General features: G+C 40.1%; 2 protein-coding genes across 3 annotated transcripts; both read left to right on the forward strand.

The window, feature by feature from the left end:
* Positions 1–5459: 5459 nt before the first annotated feature.
* On the forward strand, positions 5460–11036 carry LOC115686368 (potassium transporter 10-like). The gene is made up of 8 exons (XM_030611638.2): positions 5460–6290; positions 6648–6873; positions 6996–7241; positions 7926–7976; positions 8061–8321; positions 8441–8608; positions 9484–9738; positions 9825–11036. Exons 1-8 carry the CDS (start codon positions 6165–6167, stop codon positions 10856–10858), a joined length of 2367 nt encoding a protein of 788 aa, XP_030467498.1. The 5' UTR covers positions 5460–6164; the 3' UTR covers positions 10859–11036.
* A 1117-nt stretch (positions 11037–12153) lies between these two features.
* On the forward strand, positions 12154–18125 carry LOC115686383 (potassium transporter 10-like). 2 transcript variants are annotated; one of them, XM_056307490.1, is made up of 10 exons: positions 12154–12293; positions 12781–12876; positions 13492–13694; positions 13903–14128; positions 14428–14673; positions 15432–15482; positions 15596–15856; positions 15989–16156; positions 16501–16755; positions 16985–18125. In XM_056307490.1, the coding sequence occupies exons 3-10, from the start codon at positions 13569–13571 to the stop codon at positions 18043–18045; spliced, it is 2394 nt and encodes a 797-aa protein (XP_056163465.1). In that variant the 5' UTR covers positions 12154–12293; positions 12781–12876; positions 13492–13568; the 3' UTR covers positions 18046–18125. The 2 variants fall into 2 exon arrangements, with proteins under 2 accessions (XP_056163465.1, XP_056163466.1); XM_056307491.1 differs by lacking the exon at positions 15989–16156.
* The last annotated feature ends 1845 nt before the right edge of the window (positions 18126–19970 follow it).

A 19970-nucleotide genomic window follows, 5' to 3' on the forward strand; every position in this document is an offset into this window, starting at 1 on the left:
ATAAGTAAGAAATTGACATTATTTGTCCTTTTCATTTAGTTATCTCCTTCGAAATTCTCTCCCACACACGTGGAAGCAATAATGTCTGGCTACATCACGCATGCCAATAGTACTTTAATTTTCCAAGGCTAATCATGATTAATTATTTAATCCGAGTGGCTTGATTCCTTAGTAGTTTGGATCGACCATTATTCCAACCACTGAAGTAGACTTGTTTTTTTTTTTTATAGAAAAAAGTAGACTTGTTTATTCGACAAAAACAAAAAGTAGACTTGTTTATTAAATATTTCGATCTAACGCCAAAGGTCTGTTTATATAATATTACATTTTCTCACGAATGTAAGTTGGATGATTCTGATGTTCCGTTTGCATAAAGATGGATATTTTTTTCCCCGACTGATAGATTTTTGAAGGAGTTGGTAAGGGTAAAAAACGGTTGGTAAAAACCGTTTCGGTCATACGATTTCTTTGTAAACTACCGGTGAATTATAGACAGTTTAACGAAAATACAAATTATTTTTAATTTGACAGTTTACAAAGTATCAACTAACCTTATCATTTAATAATTTTATTTATCTTTCTTACCAACACCTTATATTTATCAATCCTTATTTGCATTTATAAATCTTCATTTCGGTAACCCCAACTTTTTTTCAAGATTAAGTTACCATTTAATTTTGGGATGCGCATTCTCACGTGAGTTACTTACCAGCATTTTTTTTTGCTATTTCTTTAATTTATAATTTGTTATGTGGTTTACCAACTTTTATTTGTCTCTCTTACAAACACATTAAATTAATCAAGATTTTATTTGTTTCATTTACTAGATTTTTCTCCTACTATCTACCCACTAGTTTTGATTTATCAAATTTCAGTTTAAGCTGCTTATCAACATTTATTTAGTTTTTCTTTTTAAATCCACCGATATTTTATGTCAAATTACCAACTTCTACTTGCCAACATTTATATTAAATTACCAACATTTACTTGTCAACCGTTTAAATATACCAACTTTTTTGTTTAGAAATTACCAAATGTTTACCAACTTTTATCTGATTAAGTTATCAACAAGTTTTGCATTAACAATTGTGGTTTGAATTGTTACCAATGCGTTGCACATTACAAGTTTCCATTCAATCTATTTTACAAACATTAGCACGCCCACCAAATTAGTCTTGCAAATTTGTCCACGTAAAAGCTTGGATCTTTTTGCTTAATCGCGAGTCTTGCAAATAAGTCTTGTAAATCTTAGATAATTGCGGAACAAGGCTTGAAAGCCTTTTATGTACCTCTCAGGTATTATTTTGATAAACGAATGAAATCTTTTTTTCGATAAATAGTCCTGTAAATAAGAGTTTTGGCGAATGCCCAAATCAATTAATTTGCATCCCAACAATTGAAGGAAGATATGTCAATGGAATCTATTTTGTCTATTAATTATAAATTGGGACATTTACTCTTTTTTTTTTTTTGGTCAGTGAACATGCACTTCTCTTGCCAAATATTTTTTTTGGAATATGTACTTCTCTTGCCATAAAAAAAATTGAATTAAAACGAATATTCGGTTGGCTGAAAATGAAAGAGGAGGAGTCCAACCCACCCATGGGTAGCTCAGTTGGTTAGGGCGTACTTGGGATTGTGTGGTTAGGCGCACTGGTCCCAGGTTCGATTCCCCGGCTGAGCACTTGTGATTTAAGTGGGGGGCCATGGCGGTGGGTTGCCGTGCTAGTCTCTCCCGAGGAATAGTCGAGGTGCACGCAAGCTGGCCCGGACACCTCGGTTACCAAAAAAAAAAAGGAGGAGGAGTCCACACACACATCACTGTACAAGGAATACGATTGGCACTTGGTACATGTGCTATAGGAAAATGGTCCCAGCTCTCCACAAGTCCTCTTAAAAGCCAGACTGTCCCCGTTGCTAATTCCAAATGGAAATGACATAAAAAAAAAAGTGCATACTTTTGGTTTTAATTATTATACCATCGAGAGATTAGTGATGTGATCAAAGTGGATTCCATATCAATTATTTGAGATTAAAAAAGTTTAATCAACGGGAACTTTAGATGTCCTGAGTGTGCATATAATATTAAATGCATAAGGTTCAAAATTTTTATTGCAATCGTCCACCAGACACGTCATCAACCATCAACCCATTGAATGAGTCCAATTTCGCACAAGAGATTATATGATGACAAAGCAGCGCCAATTAATCTCATTAGGTGATGAAAACCTAGGACGTTATTATCAAATGAAATATAGTTCTAGAAGTGCTTAAAATATGTTCCAACAAATATAATAAATTTACATATTTATTTTGGGCGATGTGTATTATATGATCGATTGATGAGAAGAAAAGAAAATCAGACCATTTGGGTTTTGCACATAATTGAAAATATGGACAAAACAAAACCCGTTTAATTATCACTGCTCACATGAAACGACTTATAGGTAAATTCTGAAATATATTCTTGCGTAAAGAAAATGATAAGTGTATGTTCTCTCAAGCATACTTATTATTTATAACCACGGTCGCTAACTTTCAACATTCTTTTTGTTAACTTTTTGAGCGTGAATCATTATGCTTTACATGTAAGCTAAACGTTATATCCGCGCGACCGCGAAGTTCAAGTTAAAATGCTCGTTAAAAAGAGAGAGAATAAAATGTCAAATAATTTTGGCGTTAATTTCTTTCTCTTATGCGAACATGAACTTTACTAATTAAAGTTGCTAATTCAATATTTTATGAAGCGGTCGCCCATTGAAAGAATTAATTCTCTCCTCAAATTAAAGCAATCTTCACCTATGAAATTATGGAACAGTAGTTGGAAAATCCTATCGCTTAAAAATTTATGATTAATCTGTCTAAATTATGAGAAATTAATTAATTATGGAATAATATATTATCTCAAATTTTCCACAATCAAAGTTTCAAGACTTGTTTTATTCGTGGGATCGGGTTCTTCACTAAATACTCTATGTCCAACAATTAATATGACGTGCTATTTCAGACAAAAAAAAACAAGAGAGAGTAAAAGTATAATTTTAAAAGGGAAGAGAGAGGGGAGAGAGCACCTCCCCTCCGCCGCCGCCGGTCCACCTGCCAAGGCCACGGCCCCCTACGGGCGGCGAAAGTCGATGATCCTCTGCCTATCGGCTATCTCCGACAGTGGGTTTCGCCATAATGAAGTTACGGTAAATTAGGAACAGAATATAGGGAGTAAATCCCTTATGATTTTTTTTTTCTATAAACGAGCGGCACGGGTGCAGAGACCTAATTATGTCTGACGGCCATATTAACTGGATTTGACTGGAGTTTGGTATCGGAGAGACTTGATTAGAAAATTCGTAAAAATGTAAGGATGTAATTAGACAAATGGTAATTATGAAGACTTGATTAGAGAAAGACTTGAGAGCACATGGAAGACAAGAAGAAGATTTTTCCCTTTATTGTTTATATTGATGAAGATAAGAATATATCAAGTATTATTCCACATCTTTTTTTTTTTATCAAAGTTGAAATTCCACGTCAAAGCAAAGATGAGCAAGTAAGTTCATTAAAAATTGAACTCCTCATAAGTTTGTTCCAATTCGCGGTTCCGTCAATTACAATCTCATCTTCATTTCCATCCGTGCGATTTCTTATCCACGGATTTGTTCCATCAATATGCAGCACAAGATGGCCCGCTTTTGAAAAGATGAACTTAGGCTCCGTTTGTTTAACGGAAAAATGAATAATTTTAAAATTATTTTTTTCCTAAAAATGGTCGCTCGTATTGCTTAAAATAGTTGGTCAATGAAAAATATTTTCATTACCGACACCAAATTATTGCTTAAGATTTACGTGAATGATGAAATTTTTTTATTAATTCATTTTGTAAGCGATACAAGCAATCATTTTTAGGAAAATATTTTTCAAATCGCGTTTTCCGGGTAACAAGCGCACCCTTAATCGAATGCTTGACAGACTTATAGATATAATATAAATGTATTATGTTATTAGCATTCAAAAGCAACATAGATAGGAAATCGAATAATTAGTCGAGCGCTTGATTTTGAATCGGGTAGATTTTTTATATGAATCGCGAAGTCTCGTACTTAGAATAATTACAGGGGCCACGCATGTCACTCTACGGATTATATCCTAGTTACCCAATGCATTGGAATGGCGATTCGTGACATCCATGGAGGCTAGTCGAATCGAAAAGTTTTTTTTTTGGTAAAGATAGTCGAATTGAAAAGTTCGTAATAACGTGCGTGAAAAATTAATTACAGTTTTTGGTCATTACTTTTTTCTCAAATTTCCGAAAATAAAAATACTTTTAAGTTTGGATAAATAATCAAAGAACTGTATATGATTATACACGTTAATATTTAGATTTAAATATTTTTTGGAAAATTAAGATATTTTGTTCCAAATGGAAAGTTCAAGCGATAAAATTGGAGAAAAGTGAAAAAAAAAAATCAAAACCAAGTGTCTTGTAAATTTGTAGAATCATAAAATACTAGGGGTGCGCAAAAGGAACCATCCGTACCGAAAACAGCCTCGACGGGCCAGTTCTGGGCGGTTCTCGAGGGTACCGGTCTGGTTCCTAATCTCACAAAATTGAAATTGGTGAATTTCGGTCAGGTTCCCGTTCCAGGTGTGGAATCGTCCACCCGGACCATCTAGACCAAACAGAAAAAAAAAAAACATCCTAATCCGTCTCTCATTTCACAGAGGAAGTCCCTTCAAGGTTGGAGCTACTACGGTTACATATGCACGTAAGAAATATGACAAGAACAATTCAAAACACAACAGTACTTGCTTACTCCGACCAAATTTTTCCACAAATTAAAAAAATCTCCGTAAAATCTACAATGTTACACGTAACTCATTAATTCTAAAATTACACTAATTATCAAGAACATCTTCAATTTCATTTTAAACATTAACGGTAAATAAATAAAAATTAAATATGTCACCGGTTTTATTGGCCCACCCCGGGAATTCTCGGTTGTGGGGTAATAAATGCCATTATTGGTCATTGGAATTTTTGCATGTCAAGGGTCCCTCTAGTTGGGCACACAGCATGACAGCACCACAAAAGCTTCCTGTGCACAAATAAAGATAGAAAATAAAGAAACGTAATGCTACTGCTCCCTAAAAACGTGTCCACGTTATAATAAATCACACTGCACAATTAATAGCACAAGCGCGTTCCACTTGGGAATCAGCGAAGTAACACAAACGTGCTTACACGCTCATCTCTCTCGGCGGCGCCACGTTTTGTCTGCTCGTTTCTTCCAGAGAGAGAGAGGGAGGGAGGCGGGCGTGGCTTCTCTCTAAAGTAAAAAAAAAGTAAAGTTTCAGGGGACTCTGCAGCCACGGAGTTGCTCTGTTTTACTGCATCTCCATCGGTTTCTGTCACGGCCTCCATTTTCTCCTTCTTGAAAGCCGACTTGCGTTTCGAGAACGATTTTACCTGCATCATGTGGCTGAGGTTGGGAATCATTTGGTTGAGCTGACCCCACTTGATAATTTCCTGTGTTGAGGACAGGAGAAGTATCCGTCTCCCCTGTTTCATTTCTCTTTTTCTCGAGGTGGGTGTTTCAGCCCCGGGTCGTTCTCCAGGGTCCTTGCTCGAATTTGGTGGAGGAGCTTGTTTGTAATTGACTCGGAGCTTCAAGCTGCGGAATTATGCTTTCTTGACTTGTTTCATAGGAGGCTGTTAGCATCAGTTTGAGCTTCAAGTTTCTTTGCTTGAATTGGTTGCGCTCGACTTTCTTGCTCGGTTGATTGCTTCCTGGAAATCTGTTGCAACATTTGTGCTGGAAAAGGGTTGGTTCGGATGAATGGGGTTTGATTCACCATCTACTACCCCGTGATGTTGGTTGGCTAGTTTATTTGGTCGTAATTCCTGCTTTAGATTTCCTGGGGGAAGTTTTAATTCTTGATTCAGCTGGACCATTAGATTTCATTTGATGCTTGATCCCAAGTGATTCAACTGATTCCAACCTTCTTCTTCGAGGGGAAGATTTTGGTCCTTGGGTTTGTGAGTGCATGTCTTTTTCGGGTGTCAACATAGGTGAGAGTAGCTGCACAAGCAGTAGAATTTGAAACGGTTACTTTGGAGGTGGCATAAGTTGCTGGGTGAAGAGGGCAAAGTCCTTTGCAGAAAGTTTTAGATGGCTTCAAGGGTCGAAATGGACGATGAAGCTGAAAACAAAGGCGGCATGTGGGTTTTGGATCAAAAGCTTGATCAGCCTATGGATGAGGAGGCTGGTAGGCTCAGAAACATGTACAGAGAAAAGGTATTTTGGGATCTCTCAACATTTTCCAAATAGCGTATACTTTATTGCTTAAGAGAAGAGGACTAACTGCTTTAATGGGCAAAATATCGATTCAATTAATATTCTCTATTGCAAAGATTGGGATATTCTATTTACCTTTTTACTAATTTGCGGTGTGCATAGACAACTTTTTTCTGCTCCCATTTGATCTTCATCCGCTTAGTTTATCATTTCTTCTTTTGTTAATCTTGGATGTAAGACGTGTTCTCATCAGTCAGTTTCTATAAATTAAGGCCCATAGTAAATAAATGATGCAAAACGTGTATCATCCACTGGTTTTCCGATTAATTCTGGCAGTTGACTTGATTTGCACTTCAGAAATTTTCGGCATTGTTGCTTCTGCGGCTTGCATTCCAAAGTCTTGGGGTGGTTTATGGGGATCTTGGCACATCCCCTTTGTATGTCTTTTATAATACATTTCCAAAGGGGATAGACGATACAGAAGATGTGGTTGGAGCTCTATCGCTGATCATATATTCTCTTACTCTCATTCCTCTCCTCAAGTATGTTTTTGTGGTGTGCAGAGCGAATGACAATGGCCAAGGTAAGTGGATATCATTTTAGCAGCCAGTAGTTCACTGTTTTTGACACTGACAAAGGGATGGACCAAGACACATGTTAAGGATGCTCAGTGCTGTAATTGTGACCATCCTCCTCGTTGCGTAGGTGGAACATTCGCTCTTTACTCATTGCTCTGTCGACATGCGAATATCAAAACAATTCCAAACCAGCATAGGACTGATGAGGAGCTAACGACATATAGCCGCACCACATTCCATGAGAAATCCTTTGCTGCAAAGACCAAGGGATGGTTGGAAAGACATGCATCCAGGAAGAATATGCTTCTTATGCTCGTCCTTGTGGGCACTTGCATGGTGATCGGCGATGGGATTTTCACCCCAGCTATATCAGGTAAATCTTTATTACTGCAGGATCGATAGTTCCAGAAACCATATGCCGCGCAATACTGTTTGTCCACTTTTTTGAGGACAACAACTAAAGTTGATCCACTCCTCCAGTACAGTATTGCTTGTGGAGACATGATCTCCTTATGCTGTATAAGTGTCAAAACATCAGAAAATTTACTGGTTTTTTATACCATGCTATTGAAGTGCATGTGCATTATGCTGCATTTGTTTCAACTTCAAAAGAATGCAGCATAAGTGCGTGCATGTACTTTACAGCCCATGGCTTCCTTATACTTGACAATGAAAATGGTAATAAAATGGGTATCATGTTTCTTTTTCTTTTCTTTTTTTTTTCTGAAAAGAACTGTCTGGTTTGCCATGATTAATCTGAGGAGGCCAGCAAATGTTTCCTATTTCCTTTCGGCACAGGTCTGTATTTACTAACTAGATGTGCTCGGCTTTTTTTCCCCTCCTTCATTGGTTTAAAAGTGTCCTATATGGTGGTGGTTGTATGTTGTCACTCCTCGTCTGATTATTTCTTTTACCTTTTTAAGCTTTGTCTAACTAAATTGGCCGCCTGAGCCTGATTCAAAATGATAGCACATGATTGTAGTCAAGTACATCTTTTATGTTAAAGAAGTGCCTACAAATCTACTTTGACACTTCTGATGCAACCGTTTTCAAGCAGTTCTTTCGGCTGCTGGTGGGATCAAGGTAGATCATCCGGGCATGAGCAATGGTACAGCTCACTTCTTGGACTACATCATTGAATTGGCCTATCGATTTCCAATTTTCTAAAGGGTTTGTGGTTTTATTGACACAGATGTCGTGGTTCTCGTGGCTGTCATAATATTAGTAGGTCTCTTTAGCATGCAACATTATGGTACGGATAAAGTTGGTTGGCTCTTCGCCCCGGTAGTTCTGCTTTGGTTCATTTTAATTGGTGCAATTGGCATAGTCAACATCTTCAAATACGATAGCAGTGTGCTGAGAGCTTTTTCCCCTGTGTACATATACCGATACTTTAAAAGGGGAGGAAGGGATCGTTGGACCTCGCTTGGAGGCATTATGCTTTGCATAACAGGTAAGCTTATACATTATTCTTTAGCTACCTAAAATACCTTCTTCACTTTATTGTTTGCCAACACCTAAGATGCTCTAGTTGCACCAGATATTTCGTCATACTGTTTGATCCTATGACAGGAACCGAAGCCCTCTTTGCAGATCTAGCCCATTTTCCAGTGTCAGCTATACAGATTGCTTTTACGGTAGTAGTCTTTCCTTGCCTTCTTTTAGCGTACACAGGACAAGCTGCGTACTTGATGAAGAACAAGGAGCATGTTAGTGATGCATTTTATCGTTCAATTCCAGGTTTGCCACAAGCACTCTGGCCTGTTTTTACGAATGAAATTGTGCCTGAGAAGTGAATACACTGTCAAGGTATAATCTTAGACGAGTCTTTCTGTTGAAGAATGTTCAGTGCAACTATAGATGGACAACGGGACTCATTGTGTTTACTTAAGTAAAAAAAGGGGGGACAATTATAGTTGGAATCCTAAAAATCGTTAAAACGATGCATTCAAGTCGTAAATTTTGTATTTTGTGCATTTAATTACTAAAACTTCTCACAATTGTCCACTTTAATCCTCTTGTTAACTCGGTAATTTTAGTGGATGGAAAATCTACGTGATATTTTTTTTTATTAACAGCTACAAAAGATTGACAAATACCATAAAAGAGCCGCATGGTACTTTCCGTTTACTTAAAACTGACGTAGTTAACGAAATGATTCAAGTGCATCAAAGCTGTAAGTTTTTGAAACTTGAATGTACGGAATGACAGTTTTAGGAATCAGGTGTATTATTGTGACAAGTTTTAGGACTTGCTTGTTAATCTCCCAAAAACAGGAAATGTGTATGTATCTTTTTTAAGTTTTAAAAAATCGACAAACAAATTATAGCCAGTTTCAGAGGGCTTTTGCCTCGTCAGATTTCTGCGTCTCTGCTGTTAGTTGTGAGCAAGTGTTTCCAAGTACTTCAAGCAGAAGTCTGCAAGACTCGGAAACCTGTTAGTGTGCAAAGTCAAGATCTAATTAAGGGGATGTTCGGACTTGCGCAATGTACCTTTATTATTGTCTTCAAGGATACACAGTCTCTCGGGATGTTCACACTCATGATTTGAAAAACACTCTTCTGGTTTTACAACAATTTTTTTCCTATTAACGCTAGTTTCCGTTCATTTTACAGATAGCATCTATTGGCCAGTATTCATCATTGCAACGTTAGCGGCTATAGTTGCAAGTCAGGCCACAATATCCGCCACTTTTTCGATAATCAAGCAGGCACTTGCACTAGGCTGTTTCCCCAGAGTCAAAGTAGTTCATACGTCGAAGAAGTTCTTGGGTCAGATATATATTCCAGATATTAACTGGATCTTGATGATTCTTTGCATTGCCGTGACTGCTGGGTTTCAGAATAAAAGCCAAATTGGAAACGCCTACGGTAAGTTTACCAGAATATCTCGTAATTGTCATACATCTTTCATTCTATAATCAAATCCTGATAGATTGTTCGCGCAACATTAACAGGAACTGCTGTGGTAATAGTCATGCTTGCGACCACCTTGCTTATGACTCTGATCATGCTTATGGTATGGCATTGCCACTGGAGTCTGGTCCTGATCTTCACAGGTTTGTCGCTGGTGGTGGAGTGCACGTACTTCTCCGCCGTGCTCTTCAAGGTCAATCAAGGCGGATGGGTCCCTCTAGTGATTGCAGCAGCTTTTCTTGTCATTATGTATGTTTGGCATTACGGAACAGTGAAGCGATACGAGTTCGAGATGCACAGTAAGGTCTCCCTGGCATGGATCCTCGGGCTCGGGCCAAGCCTGGGACTGGTTCGAGTGCCTGGAATTGGGCTCGTCTATACCGAGCTCGCTAGTGGCGTCCCACACATATTTTCCCATTTCATCACCAACCTCCCTGCTATCCATTCCGTGGTGGTGTTTGTCTGTGTGAAATATCTTCCTGTGTACACAGTCCCTGAAGAAGAGAGGTTCCTCGTGAAAAGAATTGGCCCGAAGAGTTTTCATATGTTCCGGTGTGTCGCGAGATATGGATATAAAGACCTCCACAAAAAGGATGACGATTTCGAGAAGAAGCTGTTTGATAACCTCTTCTTGTTCGTTCGGCTCGAGTCGATGATGGAAGGGTGTTCAGACTCTGATGAGTACAGTCTATATGGGCAGCAAACCGAGAGATCAAGGGAAGGCCTCATAATGAAAAGCGGGGGCACCTCCAACTCGGTCGACACCACTATTTCATCGGTGGACTCGATCGTGCCGGTCAAGTCCCCGGCGCATGCCAACAACATGACGGCGTCGTCGGGTCAGGCAAGCAGCCAAACGGACGAGCTGGAGTTTCTGAACAACTGTAGAGATGCAGGCGTGGTGCACATAATGGGCAACACGGTGGTGAGGGCGAGGCGGGACTCGAGGTTCTACAAAAAGATAGCCGTCGACTACATATACGCATTTCTTAGGAAGATATGCAGGGAGAACAGTGTGATCTTTCATGTTCCCCACGAGAGCCTTTTGAATGTTGGACAGATATTTTACGTGTAATTTTCTTTCTGTTGTATGGCCAATAAGGGAAGAGAGCAAATATATATATGCGCAAAGCTTTTCCTAGTCTCTTATGAAGCATTGGGACCAAAAGGGTTTGCTTGAACGCAATGTACAGATTGGCCGAAACTGGTGATGATATTGAAAACCTTCATGAACATGCATTGTTTCGTCTGCATCAGCCTTGTCCCTTGATGGTTTAACTTGTAGCTGAAATGGCCATTGTTCTGGTGGACGCTCACTCGTAGGAGATAATGGGTCAAGAACCAGGACATTTATGTACAGATCCCACCATTTTCAATGGGAGTCTAACCTCCAAAATATCAGATCCAATCTTACAGATCTCATCGCAAGAACAGTGTGGCTCTTGGTGGGTAATGTAAAATATTGATGACTGAGAACATGCACGTGGTTGCCAAGTACTTGTTAGTTTATGTCGCGATTGATTATATTGTATAGTATATTCAACAGAAGCAACAAGTCAGATCAGTTCCAGCTCTTTTCATAACATAAATTATCAGCTCAAGAAATGCTCAGATAGAAAACTCCATCCCGCCAAACGTGAGACTAGACGCTTCTCTCTATCTCATTTCAATTTTTTCTTAACTTGGAAGAAAAAATGATTTTGGTTACGACCTTCGAATCGATATTCTCGTGTATCAAAGTGAGTCTACTTTTTTACGGCGAGAACAGCGAAGAGGGGTGATCGACGTTCACGATCTTAAGCTTCATAAAAGGCGTTCGTACCGATTTACAATCTTGATATTAACTTTCGTTTTTCTTGAATGAAGGGTATATCCCTGCATTATTAAAACTCTTACGAGAATTCATCAAAATTCATAATTCAATACATTAATAGATGGATATACTAACATTATCTTGAAAACTGATTTGCTTAAATGATCATTAAAAACAAATTACTAGATAAAGCTCGTGCTTGATTGATGTTCGTGTAGAATCGTAGCAACTGCATATTAAAAAATCTCGAGACTTTGCGTCCTTTCATTGAAAAACTGGTGTGAACGGGGGAACACTGGGGTCACGTTCGAGATGGTGTTCTGTCCCCGGTGACGTTGATATGGTGTTTTGTCTCTGGCCGTGGAAAAGTTGGACGGCCATGATTGCTTCTGGCGGCTGAGACGGACGGTTTCCATCCATCTTTCGCACAGTACGACGATGATTACAGATAACCCCCATGATTTCCACCGCACAGTGACTGGCCAGCATTGATGTCGACTTCTCTCGGACTTTGCCATGCGTTCTTCTCGTCTGATAGGAGGAGGTATGACTGATGCGAGAGAGCCCTGTTCTTCTGTTGTGGATTGGCATGTTTGCTCACACCCACATTCGGTTCGTTCTTGCATTTGAGCTGTGTCTGTTCAAGTTCAGATTTTGAAGCGCACTCGGTTTGCTGTGTTGCTCTTCTAGTTCTTGGGTATGTTTTGTTTGGATTGTAGCTTGATGGGGTTTGGTTATATTTAGCTGGGACACGTTGAAACAGTTGCGATTTGGAAACGCGAGTTCATTGGTCTGAACATGAGCAAGTTGTTGAAATCCGAGTTTTTGACGAATGCTATATTTGGCAAGCGACTGGGCACCCCTTTTTTTTTTCTTGACGGGAAATGGTGATTCTCTCTCTCTTTCTTTGAGAAGCGCAAAGCTGGAGATGTGAGCTTTTGCTGATTCGAGATACATTCCATTAAAATCTGATATATGTCCTTTTTCTTCCTGGTTTTCTCTCCCCCTCTTTTTTTTTTGGTGAATTTTGGGTTTTCGGGTTCAGAGGGGGTTGAGTTTTTCCCTCTTGAATCTCGTAACCCAAATTGCATGAAAGCCTTTTTAAATTCGTATGCATTGAAATCGATGTTCACATTGTCTTTTGAATCAATCTTTTTCATACATTTTGCCTTGACATATTGCAGATTCTCTTTTTCTCTTGTCTCTTTATCAACTTTGTTGTCGTTCCATTAGAAGCTGAAGCTGAAGGAACATCTCCCTTAATCTGCCAGCAATCTCAGGTATCAATCCTTGGCACCCTGCATTTAAGAATTGAAAGTGTCTCTGTAAATTGTGATGCCGCTTTTGATGGCTTGCTCTATGGTTCTGATGTGAACATCTTTCTACTGGGTTCTAACACAGTCAATGGCATCAATCTTCTTCATAAAGTTGATCACACAACCTTGAAATGGTGCTCTGTGAGTTGCCGTTTCTAAGCACTAAAAAGCCACTTAATTTCTGCCGTACCATGTTTATGAACCGTATTATGTAAAACGTGCATGGCATGGCACACTCGCATATTGCCAAAACTCGATTAAGTTGCTGCAGATGAGGTTCTTAGAAGTACATGATGGTATAATAGATAAGTGCTAGATTATAGCATAGTACTTTTTGGTATACCGTCGAGTGACAAAAGCCAAGTCTGATTAGTCCTTGAGTATCTCAATATTTGTCTTGTGCCCAATAAGAATAGAGAATTGTCACTAATGTCTTCTTGTTATACCGCCATTTTCTCTGAGAAGTCTCGATGGGGTTTGATTACAAATGTCTTTCACTACTATTTAATAATATATTCCCTTCCCAGATGTTGGACATGAATGCTCACATTCGCTTATGAGGTGTCTGTTTTACGACAGAGAATGAGGTAGGAGATTCTTATACAGCAGAAGGGGACGCAAGGGAAGATACTTCGCGAAGAGGGGGTTTCTTGCAAATGGTTTCAAGAGAACAAAGTAGCGATGGCACGGACAAGACAAATAGCGTATGGGTTTTGGATCACGCGATTGATAATCCAATGGATCAGGAGGCCGGAAAGCTGCGAAACACACAGAGAGAGAAGGTTGGAACGTTTTATCCCTATGAAATATGGGCATGAAGTAAAGATGTAATTATCAATCTTCACATGGCCTACTCCAATATTAATTGCTTGACGTGAGATGTGTCTCCTGATTATACAGTTTCTGGTTCCACAACTGACACTAAGGAGAGCAATCAGTGGTCTGTAAATGAATCAGTTCTTTTTACTAATTTTATTCTGTCTCCCTCAGAAAATTTCCACATTACTGCTGCTACGGCTTGCCTTCCAGAGCCTCGGTGTGGTCTTTGGAGATTTGGGCACATCTCCCTTGTACGTTTTCTACAATACCTTCCCTAATGGCGTTAATGATCCAGAGGACGTTATCGGAGCTTTATCAGTGATTATATATTCCCTAACGCTCATACCGCTCATTAAGTACATTTTCATCGTTTCAAGAGCCAATGACAGTGGCCAAGGTAAATATACTATACCCGTAAACTTCTTGTCATTACCGCAAGAAATAAATTGAATTATTTGGAGAAAAGGAGGGTTGCAGAGTGATCAGTGATTTTTTCTCAGTCCCTCTCAGCAGATGCATGTAGATTAGGATATGAGTAATCCTAAGTTTACTACCACACTAGAAAATGATTGTTTATGAACCTCTTTTGCGTTTTTTTCCTCTGTCACCCTGATGTTATGTGCCATCTCCTTCTTTGTGCGAGGGCTATCATTAAAGCAACCTTTGAGTCCTTCAAGGCCTCTGCCATATTTGCAGGTGGAACATTTGCTCTTTATTCCTTACTTTGCCGTCATGCAAATATCAAAACTATTCCCAACCAAGATCGGACCGACGAGGAGCTAACGACTTACAGTCGCTCTATATTCGTTGAACATTCATTTGCTGCGAAGACAAAGAGATGGTTGGAGGGGCGACGGTATCGAAAGAGCATCCTCCTCATTCTAGTCATTATTGGATCTTGCATGGTAATTGGAGATGGGATTCTCACTCCAGCTATATCGGGTAACTTTCCAAACAACTTAAGGCCTTTCGATCTAATTTTTTATGTGCATCTGTTCCTGGATGTGGTGTTGTATCTACATTAGCATATGTTTTTTTTTGGTAACCCGGGAACCCCCTGCACGGCCGACAGCCGAGGAGGTAAACTCGGGGTGACGCTAGCGCAGGACCCACCACCACGATGTCACGCTTAAGAATCCCTAACGCCAGCACTAGGATTCGAACTCCTACCCTTCGTGGGGGGAGGGGAGCCCGAAGCCAGCGTAGCCGCTGAGGGCGGTGGTTACATTAGCATATGTTGAAGTATCGTTAACGCAAAAAACTTCTACAAATATCAAATAAATGCTACGTTTCTGCAAGGCAATGCGACCATAAGTGACAGTTATTAAAGTCGTATATATGACCATTTAAAAGCATTGTGTCATTGAAATTCATATAGCAAAGCCAAAGAGCGGACTTCTGCTAGTCAAGAACTAGGATGTGCCTGAAGGCTTCAGACCTTGGTTTTGACTTGATTGAAAGTTGCAATTTTCCTAGGATAGTATCAATATTTGGGATTGTATGCCTTTTCAAGTTCTGTCTGCTAACATTTCTCTGGTTAATCTCTGTGATGTTCGCATCCTCAGAACTGTCTAAACAGTATACTAATTTCTAATTTAACCTTACATTAATTTGAGGTTGAACTTTTTTCTACGTGTCTTTACATTTTCTTTTATAGCTGGCTAACCGTCTTATGTTTTTATATTCCCTAACTTTGGCAGTTCTCTCGGCTGCCGGTGGGATTAAGTTAGATCAGCCCAAGATGAGTGATGGTATTACCCAAGTTCTTGGAAGTGGACTCTTCCATAAAGTCGATTCTCCATCTACCACAGTTAACGTTTTCCCCTCTGGCTTAAAGTTGCTAATCCATGTTTGTTCTATGCAGAGGTCGTTGTGCTTGTTTCTGTCATAATTTTGGTTGGTTTATTCAGCATACAACACTATGGTACAGACAGAATCGCTTGGCTTTGTGCTCCAGTCGTGTTTCTTTGGTTTGTTCTGATTGGCGGCATTGGCATCATTAACATTTGGAAGTACGATACCCATGTTCTAAAAGCCTTTTCACCTGTTTACATCTATCTCTATTTCAAGAAAGGAGGGATCAACGGCTGGACATCTCTTGGAGGTACAATGCTCAGCATAACAGGTAATGTCTTTTTCATTAATTTGACATCAATTGTTATGTTTTATAATGTAGGGACCTGTAGATGCATCATTAATGCATGCAAAACTGGTGACTTCAGGATCCAATAGTTGCTCACTGTAGAAATTTCTACAGGAACGGAGGCTGTTTTTGCCGATCTGTCTCACTTTCCAGTGTCATCCATACAGATCGCTTTTACTGTGGTCGTGTTTCCTGCCCTTCTTTTAGCTTATTGTGGACAAGCGGCGTTTCTCATTAGAAACCCCGATCACGTGGTCGATTTATTCTACCGCTCGATTCCAGGTTTACTTTATTTTTAGCTCAATATTATGGTGCATTCTCTAGGAAAGCTGGCAATTAAGTGGCCGTACTAAGGACACAATTTATGAAGAATGGATGAGAATAAAATGCTGTTTATTGAAAATTCAGGAGCATTAAATAGGAAATTTCCCTTTCATGGGTAGTTGATTTGACCCTCAATACCGTCACCCTTGAGCCACCAGTATATATACATTCGAACATCTTCAAAATTCTTACAGCAAAACCGTTTCAATGCTTTTCGAGATTTTGTGGAAATAATAAATACACAATGTTCAACATGAATATTTTCAGACTCATTTAAATTGAGCATCCTATGATATATGCAGAGAGCATATACTGGCCGGTCTTCCTCGTTGCAACAGCAGCCGCCATCGTTGCAAGTCAGGCCACAATATCTGCCACATTTTCATTAATCAAGCAGGCCCTTGCACTCGGCTGTTTTCCAAGAGTCAAAGTTGTTCATACGTCCAAGAAGTTCCTTCAGCAGATATATATCCCCGACATCAATTGGGTCCTCATGATTCTCTGCGTAGCTGTCACGGCGGGATTTAAAAATCAAACCCAAATTGGAAATGCTTCTGGTAATTTGAAATATTGTATGTTGTTCGTTACTTCTGTCTTTCCAGTCTAATTGAAGCATAAGCATCTACTACTACAAATGGCTGACCTGAACTCTCTATCCAGCAACTTTGAAAAAGGTGAATACTAGGATGACGAACATGAAGCAGGAGATGATAGAACATTCTTGCAGTGAAACCGCTTTCTCAATTTTTCTGAAGGGCGACTCACTTTCATTCTCTTTATCAACAGGTACAGCTGTGGCGGTAGTCATGCTCGTGACGACATTCCTCATGATACTAATCATGATACTTGTGTGGCGGTGCCACTGGATTCTGGTGGTCATCTTCACCGTGCTGTCGCTGATCGTGGAAGGCACATACTTCACTGCCGTGCTGTTCAAAGTGAATCAAGGCGGGTGGGTCCCACTCGCGATTGCGGGGGCCTTCTTTATCATCATGTATGCCTGGCATTATGGTTCGGTCAAGCGCTACGAGTTCGAAATGCACAGTAAAGTCTCGATGGCGTACATTCTTGGATTAGGCCCCAGTTTGGGTCTTGTCCGTGTCCCGGGCATAGGGCTTGTGTACACCGAGCTAGCCAGAGGGGTGCCTCCTATCTTCTCTCACTTCATCACCAATTTGCCGGCAATTCATTCTGTAGTCATTTTCGTCTGTGTGAAGTACCTTCCTGTATATACAGTCCCTGTAGAAGAAAGATTCCTCATAAGACGCATCGGGCCGAAGAACTTCCACATGTTTCGATGCGTTGCAAGATACGGCTACAAAGACCTTCACAAGAAGGACGACGACTTCGAGGAGAAGCTCTTTGAAAGCCTCCACATGTTTGTCCGGGTTGAGTATTTAATGGAAGAGTGTTCCGAATCGGAGATCAGCTTTTGTGGTCAGCAAACTCAACAGTCAAACTCCGAAGAGTGCCCCCCAAACGACGACGACAACAATAGCCTAACACTCTCCTCCATCGTGGATCTAACGATCTCGTCGGTGGGGTCTATCGTGCCGGTTGAATCTCCGGTGCATCTCAATGCGCGGGGCTCCGCAACTTCTAATCGGGGGAACCATTGCCAGAATGAGTTGAACGAGATAGAATTCTTGAGTTGCTGTAGGGCAGCCGGCATCGTGCACATCCTGGGGAACACGGTTGTCAAGGCTCAGCGGGGCTCGAACCTTTTTAAGCTGATAACCATAAATTACGTGTATGCATTGCTTAGGAAGATGTGCCGAGAGAACAGTGCGATATTCAATGTCCCTCATGAGAGTCTTTTGAATGTTGGCCAGGTATTCTATGTATAATCTGTTTCTCATCGTTCCTTTGTGTGCTGAGTGAATCGTTCTAGTTGAAATGCATCAAGTCTGCATGATTAGTGATACTATTACTGATCTTCTTAATGCCAATTAGTTCCTTGCTATTCAAGATGTCGAGGATTCGATGATGCTCGATACTGCCGACTCTTCTTCTTCTTCTTCCTCAGCCTTTTCTGTTCAAATGTATTTACTGTTTCAACATAGTCTATCTGTTTTAGCTGCAAAAAGAGTAGATGAGTATGAGGTAATCATCTGTGATTCCAACGTTGTCTAACTGTCTCTACCAACTTTCCAATGCAATCCTCTGCTTACAGGCCCTCTCTTCATTCAAGCCATTTCTTCTTAGTATCAGAAGTCGACGCTCTATGCCACCAGCAAAATGACAAACTTCAAGCATTTGCAGAAATTCTGTTCCTCTTGTCACACTGGCTTTAATCTGGAGAGTTTCAAGCATTTGTTAGAAAAATAGGGAAAAAGCCTGGTGAAACAATGAATAATGGGTGATGAGGATCAAAAGTATTTTCACAAGGCACAGAATCTAAGTATGCTCTTATATCTTGCTAGTTGGTTGATCTTGTCTAAAGACATTATTGCTTCTTGAAAATCAAAGAATCTAACTCTATAACTTCTTTAAATATTTCCAAGATTTCAATATCGGTGATCACTTATAGAAAAATATATCGATGATAAGTTGATATCTAAATTTAACTCGTAGCTATTGAAAATTATGGGTGCTGCAGTTGCGAAATTAGCTGAATTATTCGACGAAGCTAGTAGTTACATCGAAAATCACCAGAATCTAGTATTGATCAGTAAATTAAAAAAAGTTTATTTCAATATAATTAACGAGTATCAAAATATACGAGTGTTATCGATTATACAATATTGCATTTGGACAACATTCAGGACTATTATCCTTAGTAAAATTCCCGACTAGATATGAATAAATCCTTCGGTAAACAGTACTTGGAGAGAGAGATAGAGATCTCCAGATGCGTTTTGAGTTATAACCGTACGATAGCGCACCAATAACTTTTGCTCGTTTGTTTCGCAAATAGAATATCGGGATTCAAATTACCGGTATAATAGTTTTTTTTTTTCATTTGTGGAATGCCGTTGATCGTACGATGCTCAATAATTTCATGGTCAATTAAAGAAATCGAGCTTCAATAATATGCCATATATAGAACATCCACGTCTCGACAGATCTCGGCGCGCTTTTAGAAAAAACTTCACCGACCGTAAGATGTCGCCCCGCGCTTTTCACCGGCTAAATTTCCATGGTTCAAATTACCGGTACCATCGCGTATATTTATAGAATGTCGTTGAGGGTGCGCGGGAATCTAATAGGTAAAAAAAAGACAAGATAGAAGATCATGGTGATGAATGGTAAAGAATCCAATTAACTGAGTGATTCAATATTTCCCCCATGGAATCACTTTGAGATTTGATCCCCATGAATCTCCAAACTCTCTCCACTTCAGAGGGGAGGGAGAGAGAGAGAGAGAGGGAGATAAAAGAAAAGTCAAAGAAATGAAATAAAGGAAAAAGGGGGGAAAAGGGGGTGGGACAAAAAGGCCGTGGAATGCAAAAGATGAAGACAAAGGAGCGCAATGGGGGAGCACGCAAAAGGGCCGTCGAAAACCTGGGAGCACTCGACATCGACGAACATCATGAACACCACCCCCACCTTCTCTCTCTCTCTCTCTCTCTCTCTCTAACCCTTTCTCTCTCTACCCATGTCTGACGCATTGTCGCTCTCTAGAGAGAGAGGGAGGGAGAGGAGGGGGATGGAGGAGCGGGGAAAAGGCGGGGGAGGAGGAGGAGGGAGGGGGGGCGTGCGCCAGGAAGGAAGGGGAAGCAAGCGAAGGCCGAGGAGGGGGTGAGGGCGAGTCCTCGTGCCGCCACGTGGC

Source organism: Syzygium oleosum, unplaced genomic scaffold, assembly GCF_021117445.2.
Source record: "Syzygium oleosum isolate NSW1041296 unplaced genomic scaffold, Sole_v2.1 Sole_v2.54, whole genome shotgun sequence".
Classification (NCBI taxonomy): domain Eukaryota; kingdom Viridiplantae; phylum Streptophyta; class Magnoliopsida; order Myrtales; family Myrtaceae; genus Syzygium; species Syzygium oleosum.

Excerpts from the sequence above, each read along its gene's own strand:
- LOC115686383 (XM_056307490.1), top strand. The coding sequence starts at position 13,569 with ATGGTTTCAAGAGAACAAAGTAGCGATGGCACGGACAAGACAAATAGC. Across the intron at positions 14,674-15,431 it reads TCTCACTCCAGCTATATCGG|TTCTCTCGGCTGCCGGTGGG; the intron begins GTAACTTTCCAA and ends TAACTTTGGCAG. Across the intron at positions 15,857-15,988 it reads TACAATGCTCAGCATAACAG|GAACGGAGGCTGTTTTTGCC; the intron begins GTAATGTCTTTT and ends AAATTTCTACAG.
- LOC115686368 (XM_030611638.2), top strand. The coding sequence starts at position 6,165 with ATGGCTTCAAGGGTCGAAATGGACGATGAAGCTGAAAACAAAGGCGGC. Across the intron at positions 6,874-6,995 it reads AGCGAATGACAATGGCCAAG|GTGGAACATTCGCTCTTTAC; the intron begins GTAAGTGGATAT and ends CTCGTTGCGTAG. Across the intron at positions 8,322-8,440 it reads CATTATGCTTTGCATAACAG|GAACCGAAGCCCTCTTTGCA; the intron begins GTAAGCTTATAC and ends ATCCTATGACAG.